The following is a 16860-nucleotide window of genomic DNA, read 5'->3' on the forward strand; positions in this document are numbered from 1 at the left end:
TCCTGTAACACATTCTTGATAAATAAAATACAGAGATGACTTTACAACGTGATTTACATTTTCTCTGAATCTATTCTACCCTGATAAAAAATAATGGCCAATCCAATATCTGAAAAGACCATGGAAAACTACCAATGTGGTAGTTATTAAACTGAGAAAAATAAAACGGTAAAATACCAGTAACCGATTTGCTGCGACGGTCCTTTCCTTCTCTGAAATGTATCTCTTTCTTGCTGATCATTTTTAATCTACTATTTAGATTTTCTTGGCTATCGAAAATACAAACACACAAAAATACGTATGGGAATGTATATATGAATTCCACAGAAATGAAAATCATGTGATAAAAACGTCTTACATTTAAATTCCTTTCTTTCTTGAACTATTTACTTTCTAAACAGGATTGGGAAGAGAAGGAGATAAGTAAAAATAAATTGTAACATAAAGATGAATAAATGGTAATTAAAAATGGGTGACTAGCAATGAAAGGAAAAATATAAAAGCACTTGGATTAGCTTGCATCCCAATTATTATATTTAAAAATGTTTACTGTAAGTATGGAATGTTTATGCTTGAAAATGTATGCACATTACATATACCTTCATATCTTCCCAATTAATTTGAGAGGACATGAAGAGAATGGAGATTAAGGATAAAAAGCCCATTTTCCAAAGGTCAAAGTGTTCTACTTGGATATTTATCTATTTCCTCTACCGAATTTTTATTTAAATAAGAGAACTCTCCTAATAAATTTGATTTTGGTAACATTCTACACAAAAAAATTAGAGTATACATTCAAAAAAACAAGCTTCATTTACCTGACTGTATAAAGAAATTATATCAATTCGTGTAATATATATATTTGCTATGGCTCTCCTAAAAATGAGGTAACTTCCTATCACTCATATTATGTAAGATTTATTAAATAAAAATTAAACAGAAGATAATTTAAAAAGCCTTGTCAAGGAAAAGGGAATAATCCAACTATGTCATATTCTTGGACTGTCATTTCCTTAGGAAACTAAAAAAAAAAAAAAAAAAAAACAAACTGTAAGAAGAGTTGCTTTCCAAATAGGACATAAGATCACAGGAGAGAATCAGCAACACACATACATGCACTGAGTTTTCTTTCCCAGCTTGGTGAAAAGCGTTAGGACTCACCAGCAGCATCCTGCACCTGCCGCCGGGCCACCTTCAGACCAGCATACTCTGCCGCTGCTGCAACTGCCTGGGCAAAGTCAGCGTCGGTGAAAAAGGAGCCGTCCGAAGAACTAACACTGGAGCGCCCACTGGAAATGTTGTCCTCCTCGGAGGCTGAGCCCCAGCCGTTGATCATGGACCCCGTGACAGAGCTCTCCAGGTCCCCCACGCTGGAGGCAGGTGTCTGCTCAAGCCCACGTAACAAAAGCCTCCTGGTCTGCATCTTGGCTACTTCCATGTCGGCTTCGTCTTCTTCCTCTTCTGGTGCATCCGTATCCATATCTGAGACCAGGGGTCCTGAAATGTAGCCGTAGGTGTGTGGAGGGGAAATCGGCCGTGGGGGTGGAGGAGGACTCACAGGCTGCCGTCTGTATGAAGGTGAAGAAATAGGTCTGGCTCAGTTTGTTATTTAAGACAGGAAAGGGCAAACCCAAGAAATTCACAAGTATGCAGATTTGATCTTTACTTCCTTTGAGCTCATATGTTCAGAAAAACAACGGAAAATCACGGGATATTTAAGTTTGATTTTATATTGAGTTGCTCTTCACAACCAGGGGCTACGCTGGGTTACTTTCTGACTCAAGTTGGATAGAAATATAGTCAGTTACTGCTAAGCCTTCTTATGTTTTATCATTGGGATTATGTTTAGTTAAAAAAGGAAAAGCAATACTTGTTTTGAAAACATACACATATGTATCTGTCCTAAAGCATTTCAAACACTACCCATAGTTTATCATTACTGAAGACAACTGACGCTCATCCTGAAACTGTATGCTCCAGAAACATCTGTTTCTTTCCTTTTTTATCACCTCTCCTACTTTTTCAAGCAAATGAAGTCATTCATCTTCATTAGAAGGAGCAAAATTTCATAAGATTTAAAGAAGTACACATTCGGATATGACATAATTTCCTTTAGATTTCATTCTATTTAAAAAAAGCTATGGGAGACAAGAGTAATTTTTCTCTGATTTATTCGCTATGAGTTTCATTAAAGATTATTAACTATTTTTAACCTGTTGCATTTACTGTTATCCTATCTTTTTAAAAAAATATTTAAAGGTATTTTTTCTTAAGTCCTGGAATTAGTTTAAGAACCAGAGTTGAGGACAAAATGAAGTAGTCTCCCACAATACAGGTAAACAGTTACCAATTAATTGGTTTCAACCAACTCTGCAGACATGAAGAATAACAACAGCTAAAAGCCATCCTTCCACTAACACATTAGTGCTATGATCCACAGGGAATAGATGACTGAGAAGTACAGAGCATTCTGACTTTAGTGGAAAGCAAGATTCATGGAAAGAAGTTATCCCCATGGGAGAAGAATGCTGAGAGAATAACTCTTAAATTAAAAGAGTGCCTTCACAAAAGGAAGACACGGTGATTTCTAGTTGGATTGCTTGGTCAGTGACTTGCTCAACAGTCCTAACACTCTCTAAGCAAGGTTAAAGAGATGACATAATGGAGGACTTTCAGATGGAAAGGTCATTAAAACGCTTCATCAAATTTTGCACTCCTGAGAAGGAAAGAAGATAGATTCTACACAAGCTGCCAAACTGAGCACCAGTGCTGGAGAGCCGCTGAGATTGGGGTCTCGGGTCAGCTGGTGACCTCCACAGCTTGGGAGGCGAGGAGAGATACAGCATGAATGCCATCAACTGGCAGTTTACCTGAAGATATGCATAAATCACTGAAGAATCGCAAATGCCTAGAGATGGTGCCCAGGATGGAGGCCTTCATCAGTGGGGTAAGTGCATGTCAGCACCTCTCCTTTAGCACCCTTAAGATATGCATAGAGTAAGACGAGATAAGAATAGTCTTCAGGGCTAACCAAGCAGAAGACCGGATCCTCATCCAGTTTGCCCTTTTCTCATTCCATCTTCCCCATCTTAGCCCTAGGAATTTGCACCTGGCAGAGGCAGGTGGAAGGAGGTATTTAAAAGCACACACGCTCACTTTCTCCATGCCACCATGGCCACAGAAAGGGGCATTTGGCAAAGGATGTCTGGGAATGCACAATTGAGGTTTTAAAATTAACAGAGCTGACTGGGCATGGTGTCTCATGCCTGTAATCCCAGCACTTTGAGAGGCCGAGGTGGGTGGATCATCTGAGGTCAGGAGTTTGAGATCAGCCTGGCCAACATGGTGAAACCCCGTCTCCACTAAAAATATAAAAATTAGTCAGGCATGGTGGTGATGCATGCCTGTAATCCCAGCTACTCGGGAGGCTGAGGCAGGAGAATCACTTGAACCCGGAGGCAGAGGTTGCAGTGAGCCGAGATCACGCCATTGCACTCTAGCCTGAGTGACAGAGTGAGACTCTGTCTCAAAAAACAAAGACATTAATTACATTAAATTAAATTAACAGAACTAGATTTTAACAGCAAGCAAACAAAACAAAACCCTACAGGATCTAGTCAAGATCGAAATAAAGTTAAAACCATGTAGGACCTGCTCCAAGACCTCTACCATAGAGAGGGAGAAATAACTTCGATATGGCACAGTTGTCAGGGTGGCATGGGAGTTTTTTGAAGAAAAACGTTTTCTGCTTTTTATCCCAATGAATTGAGACACTTTGACAAATCTGTTCAATACAAATGGAAAACATTAAAAATAAATGATTATTGAAAATACTGCAATTAACTCATTTAATGAGCACTTACTTTGTAGCTAAGCATATTTTACAAGATTTACTCATTTAATTCAGTAACTTTTTGAGTTACTTTTTAAATGATCATTTTACAGGGTAGGATATTGAAATTCAGAGGGATTAAGGGTCTTACCAAAGTTGCCACAGATCACATGTATCAAATGTAGAATTTAAAATCAAATTTTATTTCCAAGGGCATGACCTTCCACTTACATATATAAGTGTAAATGTATTATATATATGTGTGTGTGTATACACATAAGCTACGAGAGATATGTGCCATATACAGATGTATTAAAAAACCAAGAAATAAAAGCTAATATAGTACATTGAAAAAGTATGCATATACACACACATATGTGTAATTATATATTATTATGTGTATATATCTGTTATATATACACACAGCATTCTTTAATATAATGCATTATTTTTCATTTCTGGGTGGTTTTTAAAGTGTCTGTGTGTGGCACTAGGAGAAATATGAAAAATGTGCCAAAGCTGAAGTTATTTAAGGGATTAAAATGGATAATTGTTTCAATATGGAGTGTTATACACATAGGAGGAAAACCATTGTTTAATTTGGAATGCAATACAATACCACACTTGAAAGTTAATTTACAGTCTTTGTCAGCATACAAATCCAAAATACCACAAGAAACTTCTTCCTTTTTAAAGACATGTAAGACTTTTTAGCACAAAGGGGACTATTTTGACCATCAATAAAGAAAGATGCAGAATGGCCTTCACTATGAAAGGATGCCAGCATTGTTGTGTTTGGATAATTCACATTCTGTAGAGCAAAAACATCTTCATGTAAAACAAGGGCTGGCTTTTAACTACAACCACCCCTTACAAATGTTGAAGAAAGACAGAAAAATTTATTCAAACCATCTGTAAATAAGGCAAGCCCAGGGAATGTGTGATAAACATGTACAGTTGAAATATGTAATACATTCTATTGGAAAACAAAAAGCCATTTCAAGATGCTGCATGCAAGTGGGACTTGTCGCAAATGAACCTCAACCCTCTAGATTTCTCCCCGAGGGGTTTCAATGTCTTCTGAAATAATGTATATGACTGTGTATCGTAACACTCTAGTCTCCTGCAAGAATGATGCCTTCATAAACATGTTCAAGAGAAAAGCAGAATGATGTCATTAATTTATCAAAGTAGGTGTTTATACCATTCACCACACAGCATTTACCAGGCAAAAGACAAAGGAGAAAAATGCATACCTTTGAGATTGTGTTTTAACACTGGTGTAGCTTCAATTTCTTGTATAAGTAACTATTACCTCAATTTATCTGTATTAATAAAACAAGTAAATCTATTCCATACATGAACATAATGTTCACTTTTCTAGAGACTTTTACTATACTGCAATAAAGTTAAGTATATCAATCACTTTTTAAAACAATATATATGAATAAGTTTAATTATATGATTTTCCAAGCAATTGTTTGAAAAAAAGAGAAGACAAATTCCTATTATGCTGATCACCTAGTTTACCCAGTTTTAGACAAAAATGGAATACCCTAGAAGTTCACTACAATGCCAAAGTTGAAATATTCATAATAATGCAGGTCTTTAATGTTTCTATAATTAGACTTGCAGAGTTACAATGGTTTAAGTTCAGTAATTTTATTAATGTATCACACTAACTGCACCCTAATCAATAAATATAAATGTAATCAATGTATTTATTCTTTAAACATTTACTGTGCGCCTACCAAGCTAAAGACTGCTAGATTTATACCAAAAAGATCACAGGCAAACAGAGCTTAGGTAACATGCTTTATGCTTTATGACAGGTAAGGATTCAATTTTAAGGTAAACATACTTAATGTAAGCTACGTATCTGGCCATGGCAGACTGTACTCTGCAAAATGTCCACAGCAGTATCTCCCCTTCCAAATGCTACTCTGAAATGAGAACTTGCCACTCTCCAACCAAGAGAGGTAGATGAGTTCAACACTCTTGAATCTGGATGGACTCTGTGATTGCTTTAATACAATGTGGCAGAAGCAAGGCTATGCACCAGTTCTAAATGTAGTTGTTAACTGGCCTGGCAACTTCCCTTTCCTGTCTTTTTGGATGCCAGCTGCCATGAAAGAGGTGCCATTACCCCGAGACCCCATGTTATGAGAAGTCCATACTATATGGTGAGATCTGGAGGATAAGACTCCACGTGGAAAGAGACAGAGGTCAAGGAGCACTGAGACAGCAGACATATAAGTGAAGAAACTAACTTGGAAGTAGATCTTCCATCCCCAGCCAAGCAGCCAAGGCCATATGGATTGGAGATGAATTGTCCAGCTGAATCCTTTCAGAATTCCTGACTCATGGGGTTGTGAATAAAATGATTAGATTACTTTAGGTCACTACATTTTGGAGTGACCAAAATTGTTTGTTAGACAGCAATAGAAACAGGAACTTGAGCACTATGTTAGGAATTCAGCTACATGAAACAGATATCCATGTCTAAAGGGACTTTAGTCTAGTGGAGGAGACAAATAATTAAATATGCAGTGACAGAGGATATACAGCGTGTTGTGGGAACACATAAATATGGCTCCTATCCCAAAGTTGGGACATCAGGGAAAGATTTACTGAGGAAGATCTGCCATTTAATCTTGGATCTAAAGGATACACAGGTGTTAGCTCCAAAAGGAGAGGAGAAAATGGTGTTCCAGGAAGATGGGGGAGCATGTCCAAAGATATTGAGGTGAGTGAGAATTGTGCTTATTCCGGGAACTCGAAGAAATTTAGAGTGAAGACATCACAGATATTGTGTGGGGAGCGGCGATGGGTAAGGATGGTAGGGCACACGGGGTCAGATCACAAAGGGCTTTGATTGCTACATTAAGGAACCTTGCCTTTATCTTAAGAAAAATGGGAAGCCATTGAGAGATCTTAAGCAATGGAGAGACTTGATCAGAGTTGCAATTTAGGAAAATGCCTCTGCATAGTCTGCAGCAAGGAATTAGATTGAAGGAGGGGCAAGGCTGAAGCAACAAGACCACTTAGCAGAACATTACTGTAATGCAGGTGAGAGAAAATGGCTGTCATAACTCGGAAAGTGCATTTATGGCTGGAGATATGTGTATCACTCAGAATGATATTTAGGCAGTAAAAATCTACAGGAACTAGTAGTTGGATATATGGGTCTGAAGCTCCAGAAAGAGATTTGTAGAGAAATAGCTATTTATATCTATGAGTGTACCATTAGGGAAATGGCAGGATGATAAGAATCAGAAGTCATCTACTGATGGGGCAGGCATTAGAATAGATCAAGGGATCAAGAGGAGACTTCATTCAAATACTTAAGATGGAAATCACAACATTGTATATAGTATCAAAAAGGTATATACAATTAAAATGGCCAATATTAAGGAATTGGTTAAATAGAGTTACATACTTTACACAAGTGTCTAAACAAAAAGCTAACAACATGCAAAAACACTGTTCAGTGAAAAGAGTAGTTTATGAAATAATATTGGCATATCATAAATCCAAGCAATGTGAGTACAAGTAGAGATGAAAGATTGAAAGGATCTTCACTGAGGTCTTCACAGTGATTTTCTGATTACATAGATCACTGGCACTTTTATATTTTCATTTTGTTTATATGTATTTTCAAAAATTTCTATAGTAAACATATAGAATATACATTAATCATAAAAAAGCACTTAAAGCACTTTTTAAAATGGGCTTTCACTTACTTTTTATTAGTGCCCAGTGTTATTTCCAGCAATGACCCTGGAAATAAAATCCATAATACCCTTATAGATTGAAAATCATACATTTGAGAAAGGCTGAAAATAGTCAAATGATTATAAGTGCAGATAGTTAATGTATTACCCAATTACATATATCTGCCTCAAGTTCTACAAGCATCCATTAGCCTAAAACGATAGACAGTAGGTCAACTCCAATTCTTCCATAGTATCCGATTCCATTCATCAAATACTTTACCGAAGAAAGCTCTGCAGAACTCAATGACATGAATGAGATGAGTTCTGCCTTCAAAGAACTTTTAATTTAAATAGGAAAACAGAGATACAAACAGCAAATACTAATGCAACATGAAAACTGGTTAGTGTGGTAACAGGGATGGGAACAGACTCTTATGAAGAGTAAAGAAAAGAGGGGTTGACTTTTGCCAGGCAGGCAGAGGACGCGTCATTTGAACAGGGCTTTGAAAGATGAGGGGTGCTTACAAGGCAATCAGGAAAGAGGAAGTAGAAGACCTGGATGTTGACGAGTTTCAGGCAAATTTAGGAACTTTAAAACAGACTAATTAGAAAAAAAGTGTATGTAATGAAATTGGGGGGAAAGTAAATAAAAGGAAAAGGATTGTGAAAACCTTTAAATATTGGGTTAAACACTATACTTGACTCTGAATGGGGGAACATTACCAGACTTCTTGTGTGCAAATAAAAATATTGTGAGAATGAACAGAAAAACAGAGAGAAGAAAAGCGGAGATCGGTTTAAGGATAAGGCAGATTTCATGGGACAGGGATGGAGGGCCTGCCCTAGCAGCTGTAGAAATGGAAACTAAGGAGCAAAATCAAGGGCCATTTTGGATTGACGTGACTTCATGAATAACCTCACTTGCAGAATGCTAGGAAAAAACTAAATAGTAGGAAAACTAAGCTGATTTCAAAATGACAAAGGTACCGTTTATGCTTTTTGCCTATTCCCTTAGTCATTTTATTTTAAAATATTGGTCAAATAAATAATGGTTGAAAATTCTAAACAAGACAGCCATCAACGTAAAAGAAAAGACAAGTTTGCAGAGCCAAGTGCAAAGACAAAGAATTTGGATTTGGACACAGGGTGAAGTTCAAGTGGAAATATTGTGGCATTCAGGAAAAGGAATTAGGCTGGGTAAAGAAATTTGACAACCACCAGAATGTAAGAGTTGAACCAAGCTATGGGATGATAGCGTAAAGGTGAGGGCTGTAGGGCGCTAATATTTTTGAATACTTACCCTGCTTCAGATGCTTTACACACATTATCCTTTGATTCTCACAGCAATTTATACAATGGCCACCATGGCAGAAAGCATAGGTGTGATACCTGAGAAGCCTTCAGATTTGACTATTAGGAGGTTACTTTCAATGGACCAATCGAAGCAAAACACTCTAAGCCAGAACGCAGTGGGCTGAGGTGTGAATGAGAATCCGGAAGGCAGAAGGAGTTAAACAAAATGAAGCGGGGGCAGAGCATGGAGCCAGAAGGGAGACAAAGGAAGACGAAGGCATGGAGGGAGTTGAGTTAACCATGAAGAGAAGGAGAACTGAATGAAGAGGAAGAGGTTGGACATTCCAGACAGATGAAGGAAAACTGATTTCTGTTTCTGTGGAAAGGAGGACATAAGGAATACAAAAGAAGAGAGAGCCAGAAAGAAAATAATTGGGTACCCTGAGAATAGAGACAGGAATGGTAAGGGAAACAGGTAACACAAGGCAACAAAATAAAAGAATTCTTAGATATTTCAGAGCTAAATGGTCTCTTTTAGTCTCTCATTGGCTAAGAGTAGCACAGATGGTCTGTGACTTTAATATGGGAAAATGGTGCCTTATTTGCTCTCAATTTTCATATCATTTCATGGGTTAATAATATTCCTTTAAAATGTCTGACAATCCAACTTCCTCACTGCCAGATAGAAGAAAGCTTCACTACTTTCTTGTTTTTACAGTGTATGTAATTTGAATCTGGTAATAATCTCTTAACAACGGAAGAGCTGATAAACATTGCCAAATTCTGTTTTAATCTATAGAGCAAAATTAAAGCCACAAAAATCAGAGTTTCTTACTCACTTGAGAATATCAAAGGAGCCTCTTCTGAGGCAAATAATATACTTAATTTCAAATGATATTAGGAATACAGAAAATAATATATACATATAATGTGTCAAGGGCAAAAAAACAGTATAAATAAAATCATCAATGAGAGAAGAGCTAAAATGATGCAGTAACAGCTTTTATGTGGTAGAAATGACAAGTGAAGCTATTGTATATCACAAAAACGTATTGGTTGGGGATGCTCAATACATAGGTTTAAAAAAGTTTAAGCACACACACACACACGCACACACACGCACGCGCACACACACATACACACACATACAATAATCTGACTAAAAAGCTCCAAACTCATATCTAAACCAAAATAAAGGTATCTGAGGTCAACACAAAAAGAATATGCCAAACTCATTCTTCTGTGACACTACAGTTATGAGGGAACACATTATTATGTAAACTTAATTTTAAAAGAAAGAGAAAATCTCTTTTTTGCTGACCACAGAAGTGACTTACCGATGCTAAAGGAAAACTTAAGTACAAAAACACCCACCGTCAATAGCGTGTTACAGAATTAGCAAACCATATTCATGATCTCCATGTGGTTATGAATGCAGTTTTTATAAGTGGGTATTAATACATATTATTTTATGGTTGCAAGTTCACTAGGATCAATTAATCTAATGCAATGGTCAACAATATGACTTGAGATGTTAATCACCCAGGTTTGCCGTGGGATGATACTGCAAGAAAAGGCTTCTGAGACAAGGAAATTACTTCATGGGATGGCATTCAATAACTCCCACTGAGGAGTAGAAATTATCTGATTTGTCAGCAAAGAAGGCTAGTGACAACGTACCTTCTGTCGGGCGGGTGCTGCATGTGGCCAGTCTCCTCTGGACAATCCTGTAACATGGGCTGGAGTTCTTCCTGTGGGGAGGGAGTCAGAGTGGCAGTGGACTGATGGCTATAGGACACGGCAGCTGGAGAAGACGCTGCTCCCCGAACAGGCGGAGTGGGGCCTCGTTCATCTTCCTCTTCTTCTAATTCATCTTGTTGCAAATACGCCCTTGCTGGTGGCACGGGACATGGCATTTCTGGGCCATAGCTAAAATAAACGAGAAGGATGTGTAGCCTTACTGCAGGTTATTCAAATCAACTACTTGGATAGTAATGAAATGTCACCTTTAAATTGGTTTTCAATTTTCATACTAAGGAGCTATTGTTGAAAAAGATTTTACCTCACAAGGTTTGTGAATTACTGCATAAACTATTTTTCTCTAAGAGATTGTAATTTACATTAGCATATTATAGGGTCTTAGAAGTCATACAATAAAAAAATTCACTTAACATGGCTTAATTTAGTACAACCCAAATGTATGTGGTATATTTTGTCCCTCCAATATGTTCTCTAAAAGACTCAAAGATAGTATTACAGAGGACCTGAAGACGAGTTGCTACATTCAGAGAAAAATTACCCTTGTTTTCTTTTTTTGAGATGGAGTTTTGCTCTTGTTGCCCGGGCTGGAGTGCAATGGCGCCATCTTGGCTCAAAGCAACCTCCGCCTCCCAGGTTCAAACAATTCTTTTGGCTCAGCCTCCAGAGTAGCTGGGATTATAGGTGTGCATCACCACACCCAGTTAATTTTTGTATTTTTAATAGAGACGGGGTTTCTCCATGTTGGTCAGGCTGGTCTCGAACCCCTGACTTCAAGTGATCCACCCGCCTCAGCCTCCCGAAGTGCTGGGATTACAAGCGTGAGCCACTGTGCCCAGCCAAGAAAAATTACTCTTAAAAATCCTTTCAGAGAAAGATATACTGGAGGTCAACCTATTTAGTCCAATACTATCCAATTTTTTTCTCTCAAATTATAGTAGATCACTATTTCTTCAGTTGAACACAAAATGAAGTTGTTGGCTTGCGTTTAGGATGGTGAGCGAAAAATACACATTCAACAAGAAAATGCCCCTCCGAGGCTGGAGCTGGGTGGGAAGCACGATGGATCTGGGGAACAATCATGCCTTTCTCTTTTCTCTTATCCCAGGGCGTACGTTTATTGATGATAAGGGCAATGATGTACAACACTATATAAACTGGTTCTGTTACCCATTTCCCTTGTTCACTCTCTACCATCCACCTTGTTTACCTGAATTCGGGGAAGCTGATGCTCAAATAATGTTTCTTGGCATCTTTCTTTACTTTCCTAATCTCACTGTCTCCCTTTCTGCCTCTTTCTTTTGCTTCCTTTATTAGCAAACAGCTGAGCAGCTTGCCTACTCATCCAGACTAGAAATGTTTTAGCCATCTTTGACTTCTTTCTTCTCCCTCAAACCACTCCCCAATTCATTTCTATTCTATCAATAAAAACTCTCTACAATCTATTCTTACTTTTATTTCTTGTACGTGCTACTGCAACAATCTTTTAATTGGTCTCCTAGCCTCCAGTCACTCCATTACTTCCAAAATTACATTAATATGCATCATATGCAGGTTATTCACGTGCTCCTCAAAATAAGAAATGACTCTGTAATTGTTTAAAGAATAAAATAAATGACTAAGCAAGACACTGGAGTATCTGCATAATCTGGCTTACATTTGCTGTCCCAGCATCCTCTCATTCCCAGCATGTGTTTCATGTTAGTTTTCCAGGAGACCACATCTGTATGGTCCCATGTCCATAAAACCCCTTTTTCTTAACTGAGAACCTTCTCACTTGTCCAGATCAAGAACAAATGTAGCCAATCACGAAACCTTCATTCTTCTCCATTAGAATCAGTCTTTCTCCTTGGGGCACAGTTGCAGCTCCAATATAGCTTTTTTCTTTTATCTTCTTCTTTTTTTTAACCTATATTTACTTATTTCATTTTAGTCCTCTTATTTTTGTGAACCAAAGCAGCAATGAATGTTGTTAAAACAGCTTGGGAGATGCATTTTTAAAAATGCATTCAGGTCAAGTGGAATTGCTCATGCCTGCCTGCAATCCCAGCACTTTGGGAGGCTGGGGTGGGGACGATCGCTTGAGATCAGGAGTTCGACAGTCTGGGCAACACAGTGAGATGCCATCTCTACAAAAAAATAAAAATAAAATTAGCCGGGCACTGTGGCACAAGCCTGTAGTCCCAGCTACTTGAGAGGCTGAGATGGGAGGATCACTTGAGCTCTGGGGTAAGTCCCTGTTTCTAAAAACAAAACCAACCAAAGCAAACCAAACCAACCAAACCAAACCAAACATACAGTTTTGTTTTCATTACTTGCAGATTCTGTATCTGCAAATTCACTGACTCGGTGTAATTTATTTGTAAACCCCCAAATCGGTATCTGCGGCATTTTCATGGTCATTCCCACAGACTCACAGAGGCCAAAACTTTGAGTGCCTGATGTGCGTGTTCCCAGCTGCGGTAAAACAAGGATACACTTTGCTTTCTTGTGTCAGTTCTCACACAGTAAACAAGCGTCCTTTCCGTGCTTTACTTACTGCCATGTTTGTCAAAATGTTTTAAGCTTTATATTAGTGATTTCCCTCTTAAAACGGCCCTCAAAAGAAGTGCTTAATGAAGCGCTCTTAGTGTTTCTAAGCCTTAGAGGGCTGTGATGTGCCTTAAAAAAATATATATCTATGAAATAAGCTTTGCTGAGGAATGACTTACTGGGTTCCATGTTAATAAATGAACAATATATATTAAATAAGCATCTTTAAAAAAATATATAAAACAAGGTTATGTATTGGTCAGCTGACAAATATGTTGTGGTTAGAGGTTAGAAGGAACCTAGCCCTGTATTTCCCCTAGGACCAATGGTTCAACATTTGTTAACTCACTGTTCACAAGAATTTTAAAATGTATAAATATTGTGGATCATGAGAGCTCCCTGTAAATATTTTTATATAAGAATTTTACTTAAAATGCATTTTATAAAAAGATTATTAGAAAATTGCAGCACAGAGACTGTTTCTGGGCACAGTAATACACTTTTCTGTGTGTGCAGAATGAAGGAATGATGCCTTTACAGCAGTCACAGAAAAGACTGTATTTTCAGGTATATTTTATGATGTATTCGCTAATTCTCCACCTTAAAGGAGTTTTCCTCCTTTGGTTTAAAGAAGCAGCTGTTTTGTTTTGCCTGGTGGTACCGTGTCCAGTTCTACAGACTCTGGACTGAGAAAGAGGTACTAACTTCGTAACTGCTGTCATGTGGGCTTGTTAAGTCTTTGGGAGAAACAATTCAGCAAAGTTCACATTTCTACAAAGAGTTCTCAGCATAAGGTGATAATATCTAAGAACAAATAGCCTTCAGGATACCATCGTTGTGGTATAAATCCACACGACTGTCTTACAAAAATTTCAAGACATGTCACAGAAGTTCTAATATTCAAAAATCACAAAATCATATATCCATATGTTAAATTATGTATACACACACAGGATATACACATGAGCTAATATGCATTCATTTCTCTATTCTATTCCAGGTTCCAAAAGAATCTTTTGAAGCACAAATTCCTTTTTTGGAAGCAGCAAGCAGAATTTTTACTTCCTGCTGACCAGCACTGTTTTATTTAAAGCCAACTGTTTGTGGACCTTAGGAATCTGTCTTCTCTTGACCACCTAGTTTAATAATTGCTTAAAATGGGCGGAAACAATCATATTACACTGTTTACATCTGTTTGGACACTCCTCTTACCTTTCATCTACAGAAATGTTGTACTCTTCGCTATTGCTGTGTGGAGGAGGATGTGCTGGGGGAGGAGGAAGCAGGTCTGCCCAGTTCATGCCACCCTGTTTTGGTACCTTGGGTGTCCTTGCCCCTTTCTTGTGCCCCTGACTCCCTAGAAAGCAAATAAAATACAAGCCATTGATCTCTGGCCTTTAAACGTTTTCTATTAGTCACAAGTTAATCATGTTTTGTAAATATGATTTTATAATTCATTTATGTATACAGAGATAAACACGCTTTTTCATTAATTTTAAACAGAACTTTGTACCAGAGAAAATGCAAGGTACTGCCATGAATAACTGCAAAATAAATAGCAAAAAAGCAATAAAACCATGAATGAATGTTTCAAGTCATATCATTAATAGTGATCTTCTTACAGCAATTAATTGCATTATGGATTATCACCTCAAACAAATGAGCTGTAGACATATTTTCTGGAGTGCCTTTCTATTATTTAATTGCTGGAACCTAAAATACAATATGATACAGATACGATCTATTAGAGTTCCACTGTTGCATTAAATCACTGAATATATAAAATTTGTACTTGTCCATTGAAATGTTTTAGGCACAATGAAATTACTACTTTCCTTCAGAAAGGCGAGTACAGATGAAATAATAGCTGGAATGACTGATTGAACTAATGACAAAAGAAGCAGAAAAATAATTTTTAAAAGGGACAGAAGTGTTTTCAGCCACTGTTTCTATACAATGATGGCTTATGCTAAAATGATATTGCTTGAACATTCTTAGTAGCTTGACATAGCCCAATTATTCAAGTGTTCCAGTGTTCTCATTTTAGATTCGGCATTATTTTTTTTAAACACAGGAGGCTATATATTTGAGAGCATTTGAGAGCATTTATTTTAACAAAAATTTTAGGTCAACAAGTATTTTGGGATAAAATATCCCCCTTTCCAATATGTTACATTTGAGATTCATATGTGAATTATAGATGATGAGTCTACAATTATTTTTCTCATAACATCCCTTTATATCAGTGAATTATCTTGGTCTTATTTTTTTAACCTTATCCAATCCTTCTCCAAGTCACGTAATACATGAATCAGGTCTGACCATATTCAATGAACCTTGATATTTTTGTCACTTGGGAATTTTCAGTCAAATGGCAGTGTTTGTTAAGCCAGATGTTCTTGTACTGGTATGTTACTGCAGCAAGCGTGGGCTAGGGACAGGCTGTTATTAATAAACTACGATTATCAGTACTACGTGTATGTGTCTCTCTTCTCTCACCCATGACTCAGGTGTCCAGCACTGGGATGACTGTGCGTGTGTTCTAGACTAGACATTAACCCGCGCCTTCCGCTGGATTTCCTGATATACATCTCCTGTAGCAACTCCATCAGTCCGGAGAGGCCTGGCACAGATGTCTCCTATACCCTATTTACTTGCTTTGTTCTCTTCCCTAATTACCATCATGCATCTTTACATCTTTTTACCATATATTCACTAATATCAAATAGTAGAACATCCAGACCTAGGTATCTAAGCTGAGGGATACTGAAGGTCAATTAAACATTCACAACTAGAATCATTGTTTATTTTCCCATTAAGATATGGTTTTCTCTGGGTGACTAAAAATTCAAAGATGAAATGGCATAAGATAATCAAATATTAAAATATTTCATATGATTTTCTTAAAAGTAGATCTTTGAAATATTTCTCTTAATTCAGGATTGACTTAGTTTCAAAAAAGAAGTCATTTAATAACATGTTAATTGTTAAAACAAACAACGTATAATAGAATCAGAGTAAATCTAAAAGGTAAAGGGCCATTTCTAAGTTCCCTTAAATCCAACAGAAACACAGGCTAGAAAATGCCAAACCAGCGTGTTAGTTAAGGGAAAACTGTAAAATGCAAACGCCATATTCATTACAGAAGAGGGGTGGTGACTCTTGGCTAAAAGGCCCTAAGAACAACTTGAATCCGGTTGCTGGGAAGTGGCATTTCTACGCTCTCCTGGAGAAACATTGCTAGAGTCAGATCAATCGGTCTTGTTCTCACTGTGGTGTGACGTGCCACATGTTAGTTCTAATAACGAGCTGCCTTTAATTAGAAAAACAGGACTTAAGCACCCAGCAAGCTCCCATCTGCAGCCTCTATCAGGAAAACAGCTGGTAAACAGCTGCAACAGCATGAAGACCACAGGGAAGAAGCCTCAGTGGGGCTTGGGGAGGCACTTACAGACTGAGGTTGGGAGGTTGCTTTACGAGGCTTCAGAGCAAGAACTGAGGGATCGTAGAGAGATGATAAACTGAGACAGGTTCCTCTTGGACCTGAATCTCGTGTTATTGTCTCATACGCTTTTGATTCTGCTCAGGCGTCCTCAAACATTATGTGCTTTTATAGGCTCGTTTCAAATGGCAACATATTTAGCAGGTTAACTCTATGTGCAACATTTTTAGTTACATTTTGGCCAAGGGGGAAAAAGAAGTCCCCACTGCCTTTAAAGATTAAGCAGA

The 16860-nt window shown here is 37.6% G+C and overlaps 1 protein-coding gene across 8 annotated transcripts in view; it reads right to left on the minus strand.

Moving 5' to 3' along the window:
• Positions 1-16860, minus strand: part of ROBO1 (roundabout guidance receptor 1) — a 1151566-nt gene that overhangs the window by 19163 nt on the left and 1115543 nt on the right. For all 8 annotated transcript variants that reach the window (XM_073009653.1, XM_073009651.1, XM_073009652.1 and 5 more), the window contains 3 exons: positions 14344-14488; positions 10522-10770; positions 1162-1568 (listed from right to left, as the gene is read on the minus strand). In XM_073009653.1, coding sequence (XP_072865754.1) covers positions 1162-1568; positions 10522-10770; positions 14344-14488 — 801 coding nt within the window. The remainder of the gene's footprint in view (positions 1-1161; positions 1569-10521; positions 10771-14343; positions 14489-16860) is intronic.

Source organism: Chlorocebus sabaeus, chromosome 22, assembly GCF_047675955.1.
Source record: "Chlorocebus sabaeus isolate Y175 chromosome 22, mChlSab1.0.hap1, whole genome shotgun sequence".
NCBI lineage: Eukaryota > Metazoa > Chordata > Mammalia > Primates > Cercopithecidae > Chlorocebus > Chlorocebus sabaeus.